At 37.7% G+C, this 15,835-nt stretch overlaps 1 protein-coding gene across 1 annotated transcript in view; it reads right to left on the reverse strand.

Annotated features, from left to right (window-relative positions):
• Window positions 1-15,835, reverse strand: part of RBBP6 (retinoblastoma binding protein 6) — a 47,854-nt gene that overhangs the window by 10,233 nt on the left and 21,786 nt on the right. The window contains 9 exon segments of the mRNA XM_010002597.1: window positions 1-62; window positions 499-602; window positions 1,349-1,521; window positions 2,405-2,544; window positions 3,333-3,429; window positions 3,550-3,638; window positions 6,003-6,047; window positions 10,657-10,693; window positions 13,262-13,361. Coding sequence (XP_010000899.1) covers window positions 1-62; window positions 499-602; window positions 1,349-1,521; window positions 2,405-2,544; window positions 3,333-3,429; window positions 3,550-3,638; window positions 6,003-6,047; window positions 10,657-10,693; window positions 13,262-13,361 — 847 coding nt within the window.

Consider the following 15,835-nt stretch of genomic DNA (forward strand, 5'->3'; position numbering starts at 1 on the left):
TGCTGAACCTGCTTACGCAGCCTTTTTGTGTAGCCAGTTTCGTTTTTAAAGTTGTTCACAGCCTAGAGGCAAAAAAAAATTACAAAAAGGTAATATGAAACTTCAGTAGATCCACGAAGAAAAGCCTCTATAGAGCAAAATTACTTCTGCATTCCTGTAAATGCTAATACTCCTAAAATAAATCAACATATAGATATGAACACATCACATTAAACATTTAAACAAATAACTGGTAACTCAAGCATTTAAAGTACTTCAGTATTAAGACCAAATCTGAAAGTGAGGCAATCATGTTAAACAAAAGCAGGACCTGATTTTGCTAGACTGTCTCTAAAATGTTGCTAATCTCCTGTAAGAACAGGTAATGTATTGAAAGTAAATTTAACCTTCTTCAACCTAGCCCTTCTTAAGGAGATGTACATTAGTATTTTCTTCCCTTTCAGCTTTTTACAAATAGACTTTTCTTACAAACAGTTTATGTACAAGTCATAATGTTACCTGGCGTAGGAACTTGTTGGCAATTAATGCATCTGGAGAAACATCTGTCTGATGACAAGTTGGGCAGGTATGCTCCTCAGACTCCAGCAATGCTGTTCTGATACCTGTGAATAATTAGAATAGTTCAAATAGTTTTTAGCCACACTAGGGAATTGTTCTGGGTTCTAATCAATTAAAAAACATGTATATGATTAACAGGTAAGTATGGTCTTGAATGGAGAGCAGGAAGCTACATTTGTTAAATGTAAAACGTTTCTAGTATACAGAAAGTAACTATCCAGTGGTGCTACTTCAGACTTGTAACATTCAAACTTAGGAGGGGGCTGTGTTTTGATGTTTCCATTGGTCTTTTTTTTTTCTATCTAGCACAGAGACGGGTAACCAACATCAAGGTTAATGAATAAAACATCTCAAAAAAACATCAGCAGGTTCGAGTCCTGAAGATTTTAACCAGCTCCCGCGTGAAGAAGAATGTGGATTAAATGCCTACCTATCTGTCTGTGGCTGACCACAGAAGTCACCAGAGCTGGATATGTATTTCTGTATGAGAGAAAGGGCTGTGGACCAACTAAATGAATTTAAGATCTAATATCCTCAGCACCTGCACAATTCTGCATTTTTCTTATACACATCCTTCTGTATATAAATAGGATTTAACATGACATGTAAGAAAGGAAAAAAGCTTTCTTCCTTTTTACATTTTCCTTAACATGAGAAGAGTAACTTATTATTCAAGATACATTTGAGTATTAAAGAGAAGGGTTACAAAGCAATGCTGTTGTCCCCTATTTCTGCATTCAGAAGATCAGATTTGACATTCTGAGTTAACAAACATGCGACCAACACTTACATTCATCACAGTAACTGTTTCCACAGCACGGAATAACAACTGCATCCGTCATTATATCTTTACAAATCAGACATAACAACTCATCTGGAATAGGATCATCTTCTTCAGAGGAGGAGGATGGCTCCTCAGGTAAGAAGGGAGGCTTTTCCTTCTTTCCTATAGCATAAGCTTCCCTGGAGGGGAGTGGGGAAGGAAAAAGAAAAAAGTTAAAGATGCATAAAGGAAAACGTTTCCAAGGTTTGGATTTTATTAAGGGAAGAAAATAGATGGAATTCTTCTCACTTCACATTAGCATTCTAAAATGTAGGCATTTAAACAACTTTTATACAGTCACACCACCAGAAGAAGGAGGGAGAACAATTTTCCTTCTGCAGAATTATCCCATTCACTGGATCAACTAAGAAATTAGCTGAGACTAGATTAAAAAAATAAAATTGAAAGGTAGAAATCAGGTGAAATTAATCCCACCTTTCCTTTGCCAGAGGGTAAATGAAAATTGAAGGCTCAGGATAAAATTAGTCTCTGAGTAATTACATTTTGTAAATGAAAGTAGTCTATGTAACAGCTTCTACAAGAGAAGATGCATGGCAGAAATACAGAAGTGCCACCAAGTGCCTTTCAAAACAGCTGCTGTTCTCAGCACACAGTATTTTCTTAGTCTACAGCAACAGGAAAACTTCAATCTGCTTCACACATGAGATCTGATAGAAGTCAGAGGGGGAGGAAATCTCAGTCCAACAGCTATTTGTTCCATTTTGAAAGAAGTCTTTGAAATCTAAAACACAAGCAAAATGAGCTTTCAAAGAGAAAGACTCCAACTTCAAACACTACTGAAATGTTTTGCAGAAGTTAAGATTCTCAGCATACCACAAGCTTAACCAACTTCCAAGGGGCACAAAAAGTAGGACTATCCTATTTTAACGTTAGAAAGCATCACAGACTTTAAGGTTAAGATGCAGTGACAGTTCTTCCTCCCCTGTAACTGCAGATGCTGGCCAGTCTGGCTGTGTTGCCACTGATGCTCTCCCTGGTCAATGTGACTGGCTCTGCACTTACGCGTCAATAGTTGGTATCGCGTATTTCCCCGTGTTGGTCAGCATTGCACCCTTGGTGTTGGGATCCTTCACCTCCATCATGAAACTCCTTGGAATTCCTGTGCTCTTTTTAATTCTGGGAACAGACTCGAAATTTTTGTCCTGTTAAGAAAAGAAATACACACATATCTCATCCAGAGACCCACACTTAAAATCATATTTCTGTGATTATTTTAAGAAGCAAAGGCCTCTCCTTCTGCCTGGTGGTCAGGGTTGCCAAAATAAATGTTTCCCTGAATGAATATAGCCAGGCTGTTTCAAAGGCTTGAGCACTTTCTAGAACTCAGCCAACACCCTTTGGCTTAACTTCAGGTTTTTAAGGGTGAAACATCCCTCAGCTCACCATCTACTTGGAGAGCACACACAAATCTGCTCCTCCTCCAAGGCACAATTCAGAGCTTATTTGGTGCTTCGCATCAGTCCCTGAGGACTTGTATTCACCATCAGCATATGGAGACTGAACTCACACCTCATACACACACACCCAGTGACAATGTGCAATGGCACAAATACTCCAGCAGAGACTTGTGTCATTAAACAGGCATATATTCAAAAGATGGGGGTTAACAGAAGCAATCTGTTTTATACAAAATACTAAAAAATGTGGATTGTCATTAAAAAGGGTTAAAAGCAGAGAAAGTTTGCCAATCCTACTGAAATATATCTGAACACATAGGAAAACTCACAGAGAAACATCTGTAAGCATATTTAATGCCTCTGACCTAGGAAAAAAATTACTTTTTTAATTCCAGGTTTCCCTTGAATTTTGAAATGCTTTGCAACATTGATCATAAAACTTCTGTGTTTCACCCCAAGAGAAATAATTCATAATATGAATATTCATGTGTTTGTTACAAAAAAACTAACACCAGAAATCCCCCCAATCTTACCCCATTTGTTGGGCAGTTCTTTATATAGTGGCCAGGTTTTCCACAACGAAAGCAGGTGTATGAGGGAGGGGGTGGGCCCAAGGGTTTCTTCATGTAACTGCAAGTTTTTAAGGGAAAAAAAAAAAAAGTGTGCATGTGTCTCTCTTGCTAAAACAAACAATCTCTACATTTTTTTCTGTAATCTTCAAAGAACAGATTTGAAATTATCAACACTTACTTGATTGGATCATATTCATGGCCAGACTGTGTCATCATAGCTTTTATTTTATCTTCTTCGGAAGCATTGGCTTCAGCCAGATTGGCAGTCTGTTTAACAGGTAATTATTTGACACACACATTAGAAACACATTTAAGCCCACACAGCCAAAGACAACACCACTCATCCAATCCTGTAAAGAGCAGCAAAACGCTAGCTGAGTGCATGAAAACAGCTGCTTATATAAAATAAGTTTGACCTGAAGATGTTCTGGGGAGTCCTTATGCCATTACATGATGTTTATGTGCCTGTCAACCTACTTGAGAAGAGCATTCTTGGGCACTCAAACCTTAGGCTCTGTTTGTACCTTATATAAAGACTTGTGTAACCAATCCAATTTTCTTCCAAGTGGACAGAAGCTACGTGTAGAAAAAATTACAAGTATCCAGTATTTTAAAACTGATTCAACTCCAGACTATTTGAAGAAGACAGCCACACTCTGCTTTTAATTGAGAAAGATGTATGCGAGTATCATTATTTACACTTTGCAGCATTAAAAGGACACACAACTTAAGAGCTGGGGCAGTTGGTTTTGCTTGCTGAAATACAGCTTCTGCCACAGAAGCTCTGAATCAAGCTTTTTATAACCCCTCAGCAAGAGAAGAGATTCTTCTCAGCAGCCGTTTGACCATCATGTGCTGTAGGCAGTCCAAACTGCAACTCCCCCAAACTTCTTCATTTTAAGTGATTTAACTACAGTGAGAAAAAACAGTATTTTCCAGTTGACTGTGTCCTTTTAACATACAAATTGCAATATAAACCTTATGCAGAACTAATCTTCAAATTATTGAAGTCAGCTGATTTTTTTAAAGTAGCATTTGTTAAAATATTTTTATTACACACTAGTCCAGATACAAGCAGGGTCTAAGGGAGTGTCTGTACATTATTTGGACCTTCAAGCACCTATCATTCAGATCAAACACTCATTTTTGTTTTTATATGCATTCATTCACAAAAGCAACCAACTAGTTTCAACATTTTATTAAATGGTTGTTTCATATACACAGTTTTTTTCTTAACAGCAACACAATCCGGATCACCATCTATGAAATCATTTCCATGAACATTTACAGAAAACTTTACAGATACTTGACTAATTTGTTTGAACCCAAACGGTTTACAAAACACATCCAAAACCCACAAAACATTAGTAGGAATAGACCAAAATTCAAATATGGCATTTAATACATAGTAATAAACCAGAAAACTGTTAACACATTGCCTCCATGCTAAGCCAGCCTGCACTAAAGAGGTTAGAGTATGTCACAGTTTTGAGTTGCTTTATGTTATGATGTTCCTGCATTTTCTGAAATACTTCAGTTTTCTTGAAAGGTTCAATGTTAACACCACTTGGACAGTTTTCACATTTTAAGAGTAAAACTTCACATCAATTACAGAACCAAGGACACGTTTAGGGACAGCACTAATGGAGACCAATTTCTTTTTGTGGCTACCTTCCAAATGGTTTTTTTTCTGATTTTTATTTTCCAAATGTACACTATTTAATTTCTGCAGTGAGAGAGGGAAGAAGTTTTCAGTGGGAATATTTCTCTTTCTAGAAAATAAACTCCAGCCTTTATTTTCAGAAGAAAGAATGAACTAGCTACTCTGCATTGTGTCCTGCTTTCTCTCATCTTTCTAACTTTAAAGCCTAGGAATTTCACTGTCTGGTGCTGTGCCCTTCCACAAAGTGCAATCACTAGTGCTTTCCCAGACAAAGTTACACACGGTTGAGCAAAAAATGCAAGCAGTTCCATAGCAAAACATGGCATTACAACAGTTTCAGAAGGTCACAGCTGCTAATATGCCACACAAACACATTGGTATATTCCTATGAACAATTAGGTACATTTACACAATTCACAGTCTGTGTTCAAACAAATTAGGCTGTGTTATCCACTGCATATATACTACAATTTATGAAACTGTGCAGCATTCAAGGAGTGGATCTGTAACTATAACGACTAGAAATTCAAAAATAGCCATGCAATTGTCCATGGTACAGAAACGCTTCTATTTTGGCTGTTGCAACCCCCTGAAATGTCCGTAACTTACAGCCAATTAAATTCTTCTGTAAAAACTGTGTTAGTTTCCAACGCAAAAATTAACAAAACGTATGAAAAACGGTAAAGAGCTTCTGAAGTGCTTCTTCTTTGTGTCTTGAAGATGAGTAATACTGCAACATTATGTTGAGGCTGATAAGGTACTCCCCTTCTATCTTCCCAAACTGGGAACTACTCTTTACAGGATAGTATCCAAATATACACACTTTTGAAGTTAAAATGAATACTTTAAATTATTAAAAATTTAAGTTTTGTTCAAATTACAACAGTTATTCAGCTATAGATCACAGTGTAAGATTTAAAAATACGAAGTAAAGAGTTTTTAAAAATATTTGACAAGAATATATATACCTTAGTAAGCTGGGCCAGAGAAATAGATGCAGAAGAGTCATCAATCTGTTCACAAAAAATTAAACACATATTCAAGTTCTACAATCAAAACATAGCAATAGTTAACCTCTACTGTAGTCTGAAAGTCTGCATTATATGCTCAGAGTGTCACTGAAAGAGGCATTTTCAACCTCATGTAATTTGTATTTGATCAAAACAGCCCAAACCAGTGACAGCTTAAGAGAGCCTATGGGGTTAATAAGAAGAGACTAATATAATCAAACCTCCTTGATATCAACTTATTGCTCCAGAGTATCTCAGAGGAACCCTGTCAAATGCTCATAACTCTTCAAAAGTTGAAGGGGCAAGGAAGCTGTCAACATTCAGCTACAGAGGATTTTAAAAATATGTATTTATTTAAGGGGAAAGCATCACAACAGGAAAATGATCTACAAACTACACTGAAAGTAAATCAGTTAATGTCTCATCTTTTATAAATGCAGATGGTTTGATGAACACATTATTTGCCTGTTAAAATAAAGCACAGGCACATCAGAACTCTGACCCTCCTGTCACTAAGTTTAAAAATGCCAAACTTGCCATACCCCACGAAAACCAAAAGAAAACACCAATGCAAAACATCAGCCACAAACTAACTTCCTCTAGAAAAAAACAACCTGCTTAGTTATTGGAATAAAGGTGTTTACCATAACAGAGTAGCCTACAAAAACTGAGAAAACTAATTTCTTGTATTTAATTAGCCTGTGGGTCATACTATAGAAACTAGCAAAATTTGGGAAGTGTGAGAACTTAATATTTTCCTTGCTATCAGACCAATTTTGATGATGATGAAAACATGGATTCAGAACACAACTCAACTTTTTTCTCCATTACAATCACCCTCCCAGCTACCTACTGAACACCTCACAAGAATGAAGTCCTCAGGCCCCAGTTAGCAATGCACTGCAGGGTTCACCGAGAACATGTACTCAAGTGCAGCTTTTCCGTAAGCAAAAAGAGTAACTCTTGCTCCTTTTTCAGTATATGGAATTATACTATGCACAGGCAGCAGTAAATTTTACACTATTAAAACATTTTCAGAAAGACATTTGAATCACTTCTTATGTCTTAAGTTGTTAAAAAATGTAGAATAAAAGTTCCAAATGTAAACTGAACAGCCCTCTTCAAGAGGTCACTCAATTGACCAGAAGAGATATTAAAACCATTCCCTGGAGAAAGCTCCTGTCCTTTATTACCTAACATAGTGGAAAAAGTCAAGGGAGCAGTTTTAGCAGACTGGGGGAAAGAAATACCTGCAGAACAGGATTCCTCACTCCAGTTAATCATTCCTTCCCTATATGTTTTGGAAAGCACATACAATATTACTGTATTACTAACTAGGAAGTTATTGAAAATGTGCTTTTGGAGAGGAATACCTAGATCTGGAAAAATAGATCTTCTTTCCATTGAAAGTCTGACCACAAGATTAAACTTTCCTTGTTTTCAGAACACTTTGAAACCTAGTTCTGTTAAAAGGCAAACCTGATCCAAGGGTTTTGAAGCTTCATGCTCCACATGCCACCTCGCTTTACATGTAGAAAAACAGGCCTGTGCTCTCTCATGGCAGGCACAACCACGACTGCTCTGTGTTTTTTCAGAAGCAAACAAGAAATCAGGAAAGCTTTCTACTGGAGTCTAGCATTAAACAGTTTAGTCCTGACCAGCAAATGAAACATAACAGTTCATAAACTATTAATTAGTTCCTGTATTTTTTTTAGGAAACAGTTATTATATGGCTTGCAGGCAACAGCCTAATTTCTTGAAGGAGGTGAGAGCACTCCTTTCTAGTGAAGTTATCAAAAGCAGCAGACAACTAATGTACTATTTTAGTACAACTGCCATCTTCCAATTAACCTTGTGTTTTTTTGTTTCCTTTAAATTTCTACTCAAATATTTCCTGTCAGTCCCTCAAATTAATCACATAGGAACAATGTCTGCATGAAACTTGTATACAACCCTAAGATAATGGTGCAGAAGAATTAAAAGAAAAGCCACCAAACACCCTCCCCCTGAAAACTACAATTGACAGTCAATGAATTAACTCCCATTTCATGCAGAAGACTAAACAGAAATGAACATCAAGTGGGAAGGAGGACAGAAAATAAGATGAAAAGGCTAATCTTACTGTTGAGTGCTACATTTAAATTACAGTGGTTTCCTAAACCCCCAATATCTTGGCTAAACTAAAAATCCAGCCAGGAAGGCCAACAGTTATGCTTGATGGTGCTAAAACAATGGGCATGACTCTGCATTTCTGCAGCCTTGAAGGAAGGACAAATCCCAACTAGAGATCCTTCTATGTCACTGATGTAGTAACATTTAACAGAAAGGAACCACTTCCTTGCTTTGGCTGTCGTAAGAACAGGACAGTAGCACAAATTTGGAAGTGAGAAATGACAATTAACCTAAGAGCAAGACAATGAGAAGTATTCAAAATACAGTATTTTGTGCATCCTCTAAAAAGTAAACTCAAGTAATGTCAAGTTTGCTGTTGTATTCTCCAACAACAATTAGATAGCTTTCCAGTGAATTATTCCTACCACACTAAGATTCAGGCTCTGCTCTGAAATAATATTAAAAAACCAAAATAATCCCCCCACCCCCACTTTAGATCGAGACTTGAGCTATTAAGAACAAAGCTCAGTGTCTCCAACATGAGCAGCACCTGAGGCTGCATTGCTTTCACAGTGAGATAGGACCTGTAGAGCCAGGCAAGGCTTCCACCCTCCCTATGCTACCCACAACCCAGACCAGGCACAGGCAGAGCAAACTAGACGGCAATGTTTTTGCTTTGCCTTTCATTTACTGTAATTAGTTCTATCTAACACTAAGTCTTCCATCCCACTCCAGGATTTTTCCTTTTATTTTTTTTAGACATCTATGTTAGCTCATGGTAAGATGCTACTTAGAAATGTAATACAGACATGCCAGGGAACACACGAGGCTAAAAGAATGTTAACTTTATTTATGAACATGTGACTTGTGTTTATACACATGCTAGTAAACAAAAAGAAAAATAACTGTTTTCAAGAAATAAAAACCCATCTGAATTAGGTCAAATACTATAAACGTGGTTTACAGCAATGCATTACATTAACTACTCGGGTCACTGGGCCAGTTAAACTAACTCCAACTCCCAATGAGAGGCAATGACGTCCAAAAAGGAATTTGAACCAATCAGTGATAAAATTAATGGATGTCAGATTCAGACTTGGTGGTTTTAGACCTACATATAAGTTTTCAATTTTAAGCTGATGGCAGACCATTCCATGAGAACCAGAGGCTGCATTCTTCATAGAACACAGACCCAGAGTTCATTAATTTCTAGATTAAGTTATCCTAACAGCTTATTAAGTGATCACATCCAATGATCCAGGGTTAGTGTAATGCCTCACACCAGTCTAGTGAAGAAAAAGCAGTTATACTTAAAATAAAGATGAAAAATAAAAAACACCAAATAGTAACTTTTATACTGTAAGGACTATTTGAAATGCGCAGTTACATAGAGCATTCAACCCAAGTGGCAGATCAAAACCTGAAGAAAAATGCTGTCCCTTTTCCAAATGTCAGTTCAAAGTGGTGGTATACTAAAGAAAGGCTGAACCTTTGGGAAACTCAAGCAGCATCCAACCCTGAAGTTACCCAGATCCAAAAATGTACTGCAGGCAGAAGAAAAATAACAAGTCTTTTACCCATAAATGCACCAGGCTCTACTAACCTTGTGCCAAAATTTGTACACTCAGTCTTACGCGTTTTTCATTTGCAGACAAACTAATAAACTAAACTGCTTCAGCAGATAAAGTGGGAAGATCAAATGCAGAACTTTAGAATACCACTTTGTGTAGCAACGACAGTTAAAGTCACAGCAATCTATTAAAGACATTTATGTACTCAGAGGGGCCGAAACAGTATCACTTCAATTACACAGTTTTTGGAACAAATACCCAAGTATTTAAGGACGTGGAAAGGAGTCATTTAGCTGCACAGAAGAGTCCTCAAAACACACGGGATATGTTGGTTTTGGTATTTGTTTGAACCCCAAGTCAAAAGTAAGAAACAGTACCAAGTTTAACAACAGTGGTTTCTCAGTGGTTTTTGATAACATTTTCAAAAACCATTAGGCAAAAAAAAAGTATTTAAAAACAAAAGCTAAGTGATACAATGTGAAAATGGCAAAAAATACACTCCAAACAATTTTTATTGCAAGAAACAAAAAGCACACAACAACCTATACAAACATACATATCACTAGCTATAGACAGACAGATGTAGAACATGGCACCATGTTCAATTGTGCAAACCTTGAACCTACGTGATCTAAAAATGATCATACATTATCTGTACAACACGAAGTCATACAGGAAATACTCTAGCATATTCAATATGAAATACAATGCATTACTAGGCACAAATACCAATATTCACATTAGAACTGTGCAAAGGATGCCATTAATTAGCTTTTACTATGCTGAATCAAATACATTGTATTTACAACATATACTATATTTTAATGGAAAATATATTAAGTTAATGATTGGAAAATTAATAAAAGGCTACATTGTTTAGAATTAAGTGCAGTGTGTAGAAAAAAGTGTGAGATTGTGTTTTTACATACTGCTTTTGATGTTCCACTCACTGGCTCAGTTCGACTTCTAGAAGGAGAAATAAAGGTGATCAGAATTTAAAATAAAGCACTTGTACCCAACATAATGCAGCGAAAACAGATGATAAACCCTCAACATCAAAACATGGTGATCTGGTAGTTTAGCAAATGCAGAGTTCTATTCACACACATAAACTGTTCTCTCTTGGTACATTCAATGCAACTGAAAAAACTCCAAAATCACTTTTCTACTTTGTCACAAATTACTCTTAAGACTTACAGATATAGAACACAACAGTGCAAGAGGAAGTCCTCAGGTATTTTGTCTCTTGTATGTAAGTATCAAAATAATAAGTCTGCACTACCATTTTCTGATCTTTAACAATCAACCACCTAAGTATGAAGGCAGCTTAAGCCAAGCTGTATGCCTTTAGGATTACAAATAGGTACCAGACACAGCACCTTAATTTCTAAGGAAGAACAGTGACAGTCTAGACACTTTGAAGTGCAAGTTTATTTAAGTGAAAAAAATCACTTAATTGGACAGAAGTATAACATAAAAATGTCAGCAGCACAGTCTTTAGAATGGTGTTTCTTTGTGGAAGCCCAAGCACTGTGTTCAGATATCTACTATATTTGGGCATGAAAGTGCCAAAATACTAAATGTGTTACATATGCTATATTGACTAAAAATAGTAGTAGAAATGTCACCTGAAAGCAGTTTCTAGGGTTTTGTGCGATTTAGGAGTCCTGTGACAAAAAAAAAGGTCTTAATTGCCAGAATTTGCTTTAAGATAATCTTGAAAATGCTACAGTATTTTAGGAAATATTTTTTACATTTGAAAACTTGCTGAGATTCCACATACTCATTGATCCGTATCTGCATGCTGCTCCTCAGGAATCAGACATGCCACCACTGATATAGTTAACAAACAATTCACACATCATCCAAAGTGTCCCATAAGCAGAGGCAATTCAGGGGCTGCTATGGGATTCATGTACAAAGAAAAATGCTTGTGCTTCCTGCCACTGTTAGAGCGTTACCAGGCACACAATTACAGCCCCACACCTCCTGAAGATGAGGATGTACAAGGAAATACCTTAGATTACCACACAATGGCTTCTTCATACAACTACCTTGATGAACACACTACAAGACAGGCAATGCCTTTCTGAAGTCCTCTCCATCATTAACCCATACACTCATCACTCCAAAACATTAACCACTCTGCCAGTTATTTCTGCAATGTTTCCAGCTGAAGGAATAGAAAGCTCATCTGCCTGCTTCCTTTTCAATGTTAGAACTGCAGTGCTTTACTTATCCACACATAGAGGTATTCACTGATCTTTCATGCCAGCACCATCTATCGTCTCTCACTTTAGAGCAGCGTTACAATAGCAGGAGGGGCCATCCAACTAGAAACAGAGGATACGCTGACCAGACAGCATGAAGCAAATATATTTAAATCAACCCTCAAAAAGGGCCATGTTTACAAGCACAACACTGTGGTAACCAAAATTACTAGACAGTGCCTGAAAGCCCTGCAACAAGTACTGCAGTGACATGGCCAAAATTTACATGCAGAGCCACCTAAATTCAGCTCTTCTTACTTCCAAATGCTTCATGGCCACCAGGATGCTGCTGTACTGTTTGTTCAAGACACACTGTAACTCAGCTGTATATTTATTAAGAACCAGCATTAGAAAGACATGGCAAAACCACCAGCTAATAATACCTGATTAACTGTGGTAGAGAAGCATATCTTTAAGAAGGCTGGAAAATATGGCTATTCAAATAATGCTAATACAGAACTGGTCTGTATGAATAAATAAATTACAGCAATACTCCTATGGTGAGGATTGCATCTGAACAGCTGTAACTTAAATCAATAACCTGATGCTCAGTCAAATTAAAACCTGGAGCAGAGGTATCAGCTTTGGGTAAAAACAGACTTAGAAAAATAACTAGTAACATTAGATAATGTGCTAAACTGCATACTTCGTTTCCAGATTGGAAAGGATTAACTGCTCCTTCATCGTACTCTCACAAAAGGCAATACAGTTTATACACTTGTCAAGTTCTCTTGCCTGAAACAGATGTTGTCTTTAACAAACTAACAGGAATCAGTTATGAAACTTCTTGTCTGCATGGTTGACCAGCTGGCAGTCCTTATGCAAAACACCCAGATTTGGGCTGTAAAAATACCTGCCATATCCTGCCCCCTCTACCCCAAATGCAAGAAATAATCAGACATCGAAAATGAGACTCTCCTGAGATCGGAACATTTACACTACAAAGTGTATCTGTCTTTACAGACACATGGAATCTCTCCACACAGAGGACACAGGATCTACAACTTGGGTCTCAAAAATCAACTCCAAGAAAAACCCAACAGAATAACCTTAAAGTTACTACTGCTGGAGTTTTAACCCCCTGTCCCAAGCAGCCGAAATATTTAAGTTTATCTTGGGACAAAACCATAAAAACTACCCCATTACAACAAAAATTAACAACAGCTTCAGACAGAATCTGAATGCCTCTGCAAACTAGCAACAATAAAAAATATTATCATGCTGAGACCCCTCAGGAGAAATGCAATGCTTTATGGATACTTACATAACATATGTTTTGCTGGTAGCTTTAACTCCCCCAATAGGTATCCTCCTGACAATTACTGATGAGTTCTTCGGAATCAGGGCACTGTCATCTGTGTATTCTGAAAACAACATACAGAAAAAGTAAGTCAATTCATAATAATGCTTTTAATATGTAACTACATAGAACTTAAAATAATCCCTTTGCAGATCTAAAAGCAAAACATATATGTATATATATATGTATTACATGTAACACTGCACTTTTCTCAACACACTCATGGTGCATTTCAAGAAATCTTCCAAGTTTGAAAATCGAAGGCAAGCAACACAATCTTTCCTTTTAAAAAAAATCTGAACGCCAACAACAATATGGTCTCACAGGTCACTAAAGGAGGGTCTGCTAATGCATGAAGTTCTTTCCTAATCAAGCTGAAGATGGTTTTGCTTCTGTTAGGCTACAAAGCCAATAGAGAAAAACAAACCACAGCCAAGTCTCCCCTGCACAAACCAGATTCTAAAATCTGACCAGCAAGGCCTGCAACACAACAGGCACTTGGCTACAGGCTGAAAACTGTGCCATGGCTTTCAGAGCTGTTAACACGATTCACCAACACTGCTGGTGCTCTGGGCTGGCAGGACACAGCAGAGAGCCTCCTGCCATCTCTGCCTACTGCTGGAGCTTAATCCTTCAACAACCATGCTGCTCAGTGCCTTACGTTTACATGGAAACAAAACTGGCAGCAGTACAATCTGGATCACAGAAACTCTGGGGGTTTTCTGAGTTTGCTTTCATAAGTAGAGCAGAATTGGCTCCAACTAAAGTGGTAGCTCCTCTCTTAAGCTAATAATCTTGTTTGAATTAACCAAAGGGCCATGAATTCTTTCCATCACTTTTCCACACAGAAGAGAGAATCAAACAAAATTACCTCTGAAGAAAGCCTTGAAAAGCTTTTTGAAAGCCATGCATGCCTGAAGCTGCCCCTGTTTTGCTTTGGCTTACACACCATCAGAGCAGGGAAGCCATCTCACCTTTTATGTAAGGCCCAAACAAAAAAAAAACACCTACCTGAGACACTTGGACTGAGCAAGCTTAAAATGCAAAGATCTCTCCATGAGAATATGGGGGTTTTTTTGCATTGTGCTTTCACAAGCTGGATATTACTAAATATTTTAAAGCACTATCAGCAGCCATTCCCTGTAATCTACCTACAGCTTTAAATATTAAAAGCTATTACCTTTGCAGACCAAAACAGAACGATGATGTGAAAACCAAAGATAGTGTGTATCTAGTCAAGCTCTACCAGGGTGGTTTTGCCCAGCGAACACACACAAAATACAACTATTTCACTATTTAAGCTCCATTTTTCAGTATATTATTGCTATGCCTCTTAGATCAAAACACACCTACCAGAAGACATCATTTCAACCATGAAATTAAAATTTTACTTCTATTACTGAATTACAAAATGCTTTTTCAGAAAACTGAGGAATCATTTAGCTGAAACTAATTCCTGATATTCTCAGGGAACTGAACAGCAAGCCTCCTCTGGACTTTAGAGTAGCTTCAAGGTGTCAGAGAAACAATGAAAACAGAAACTTCAACAGAAATGGTATCACAAAATCAATCCCTAGAGCCCTCTTCTCACAACAAAAATCTAACCTTTTTACGTAGCCATCTTTCCAGAAAGGCCTGGGTTGGATTTGAGGGAGAAGTACTGAGGTGCAGGCAAATACTAGGTGATCAGGGCAGCTGTAGTTCTGGAAGCCTAAAGCAGCTGTTTCTACCTGCCTGATACACAGAGTATTGAGATGTGGTGATGAGGGACATGGCTGAGTGGTGGACTTGGGAGTGCTGGATTAATGGTTGGACTCAATGACTTTAAAGGTCTTTTCCAACCAAAACGATTTTATCCTATCTGGACCAGATCATAAGCCACTGGACTGATATTTCAGAGATACAGAATGAGCAACAGCGGATCCTGAGGAAGGCAAGAATTTGTTCTGCCTGTGCCAAACTGAGGATTGGGGTAGTTTGCAGAAGATGACAAGTGGCAGCACCTTTCCTAGAACCAGACTGCATTTACAAGGCCAGCAACCAATGCATTTATTCACAAGTTCTGCAAGCCTGCAGAGGTCAGTTTGAGCATGCACAACACATGTATGAAGCTCTTTTAGTATCTTGTGACAGCTGACTGAGCATTAGAAGAGAAGCATTAACATCTGACCAGCCCATGCTTTTGTGTATACGCGTATAGACAGATGCTTGTTTTCAGTTGGCTTGTGAAGCGCACGGTGAAGAGAGCTCCAGCCACCTTAAAAGTCAAATCAGTATATGTTTAAATCAGTCAACTGAAAAATAACAATAGCTTGGTGAAGTAAAAGCTTTATTTGTATAGGAAATTATCAGGGCACCTATTTGTACTTGGTACTTGAAGCATCCCACTAGCTCGGTCACCATGTCAGAGAATTTGTGGAATAGCGTTTACCTACAGCAGGGCACACTGCTGAGTTAGTTCAGCACTGCCGAGTTATTGATATTTGCATGTATCAGATGCCAGCTTAGACTGAGCTCTCAGACCAAACGGGATCTCTC

Source organism: Chaetura pelagica, unplaced genomic scaffold (genome assembly GCF_000747805.2).
Source record: "Chaetura pelagica isolate M959 unplaced genomic scaffold, ChaPel_1.0 scaffold438, whole genome shotgun sequence".
NCBI lineage: Eukaryota > Metazoa > Chordata > Aves > Apodiformes > Apodidae > Chaetura > Chaetura pelagica.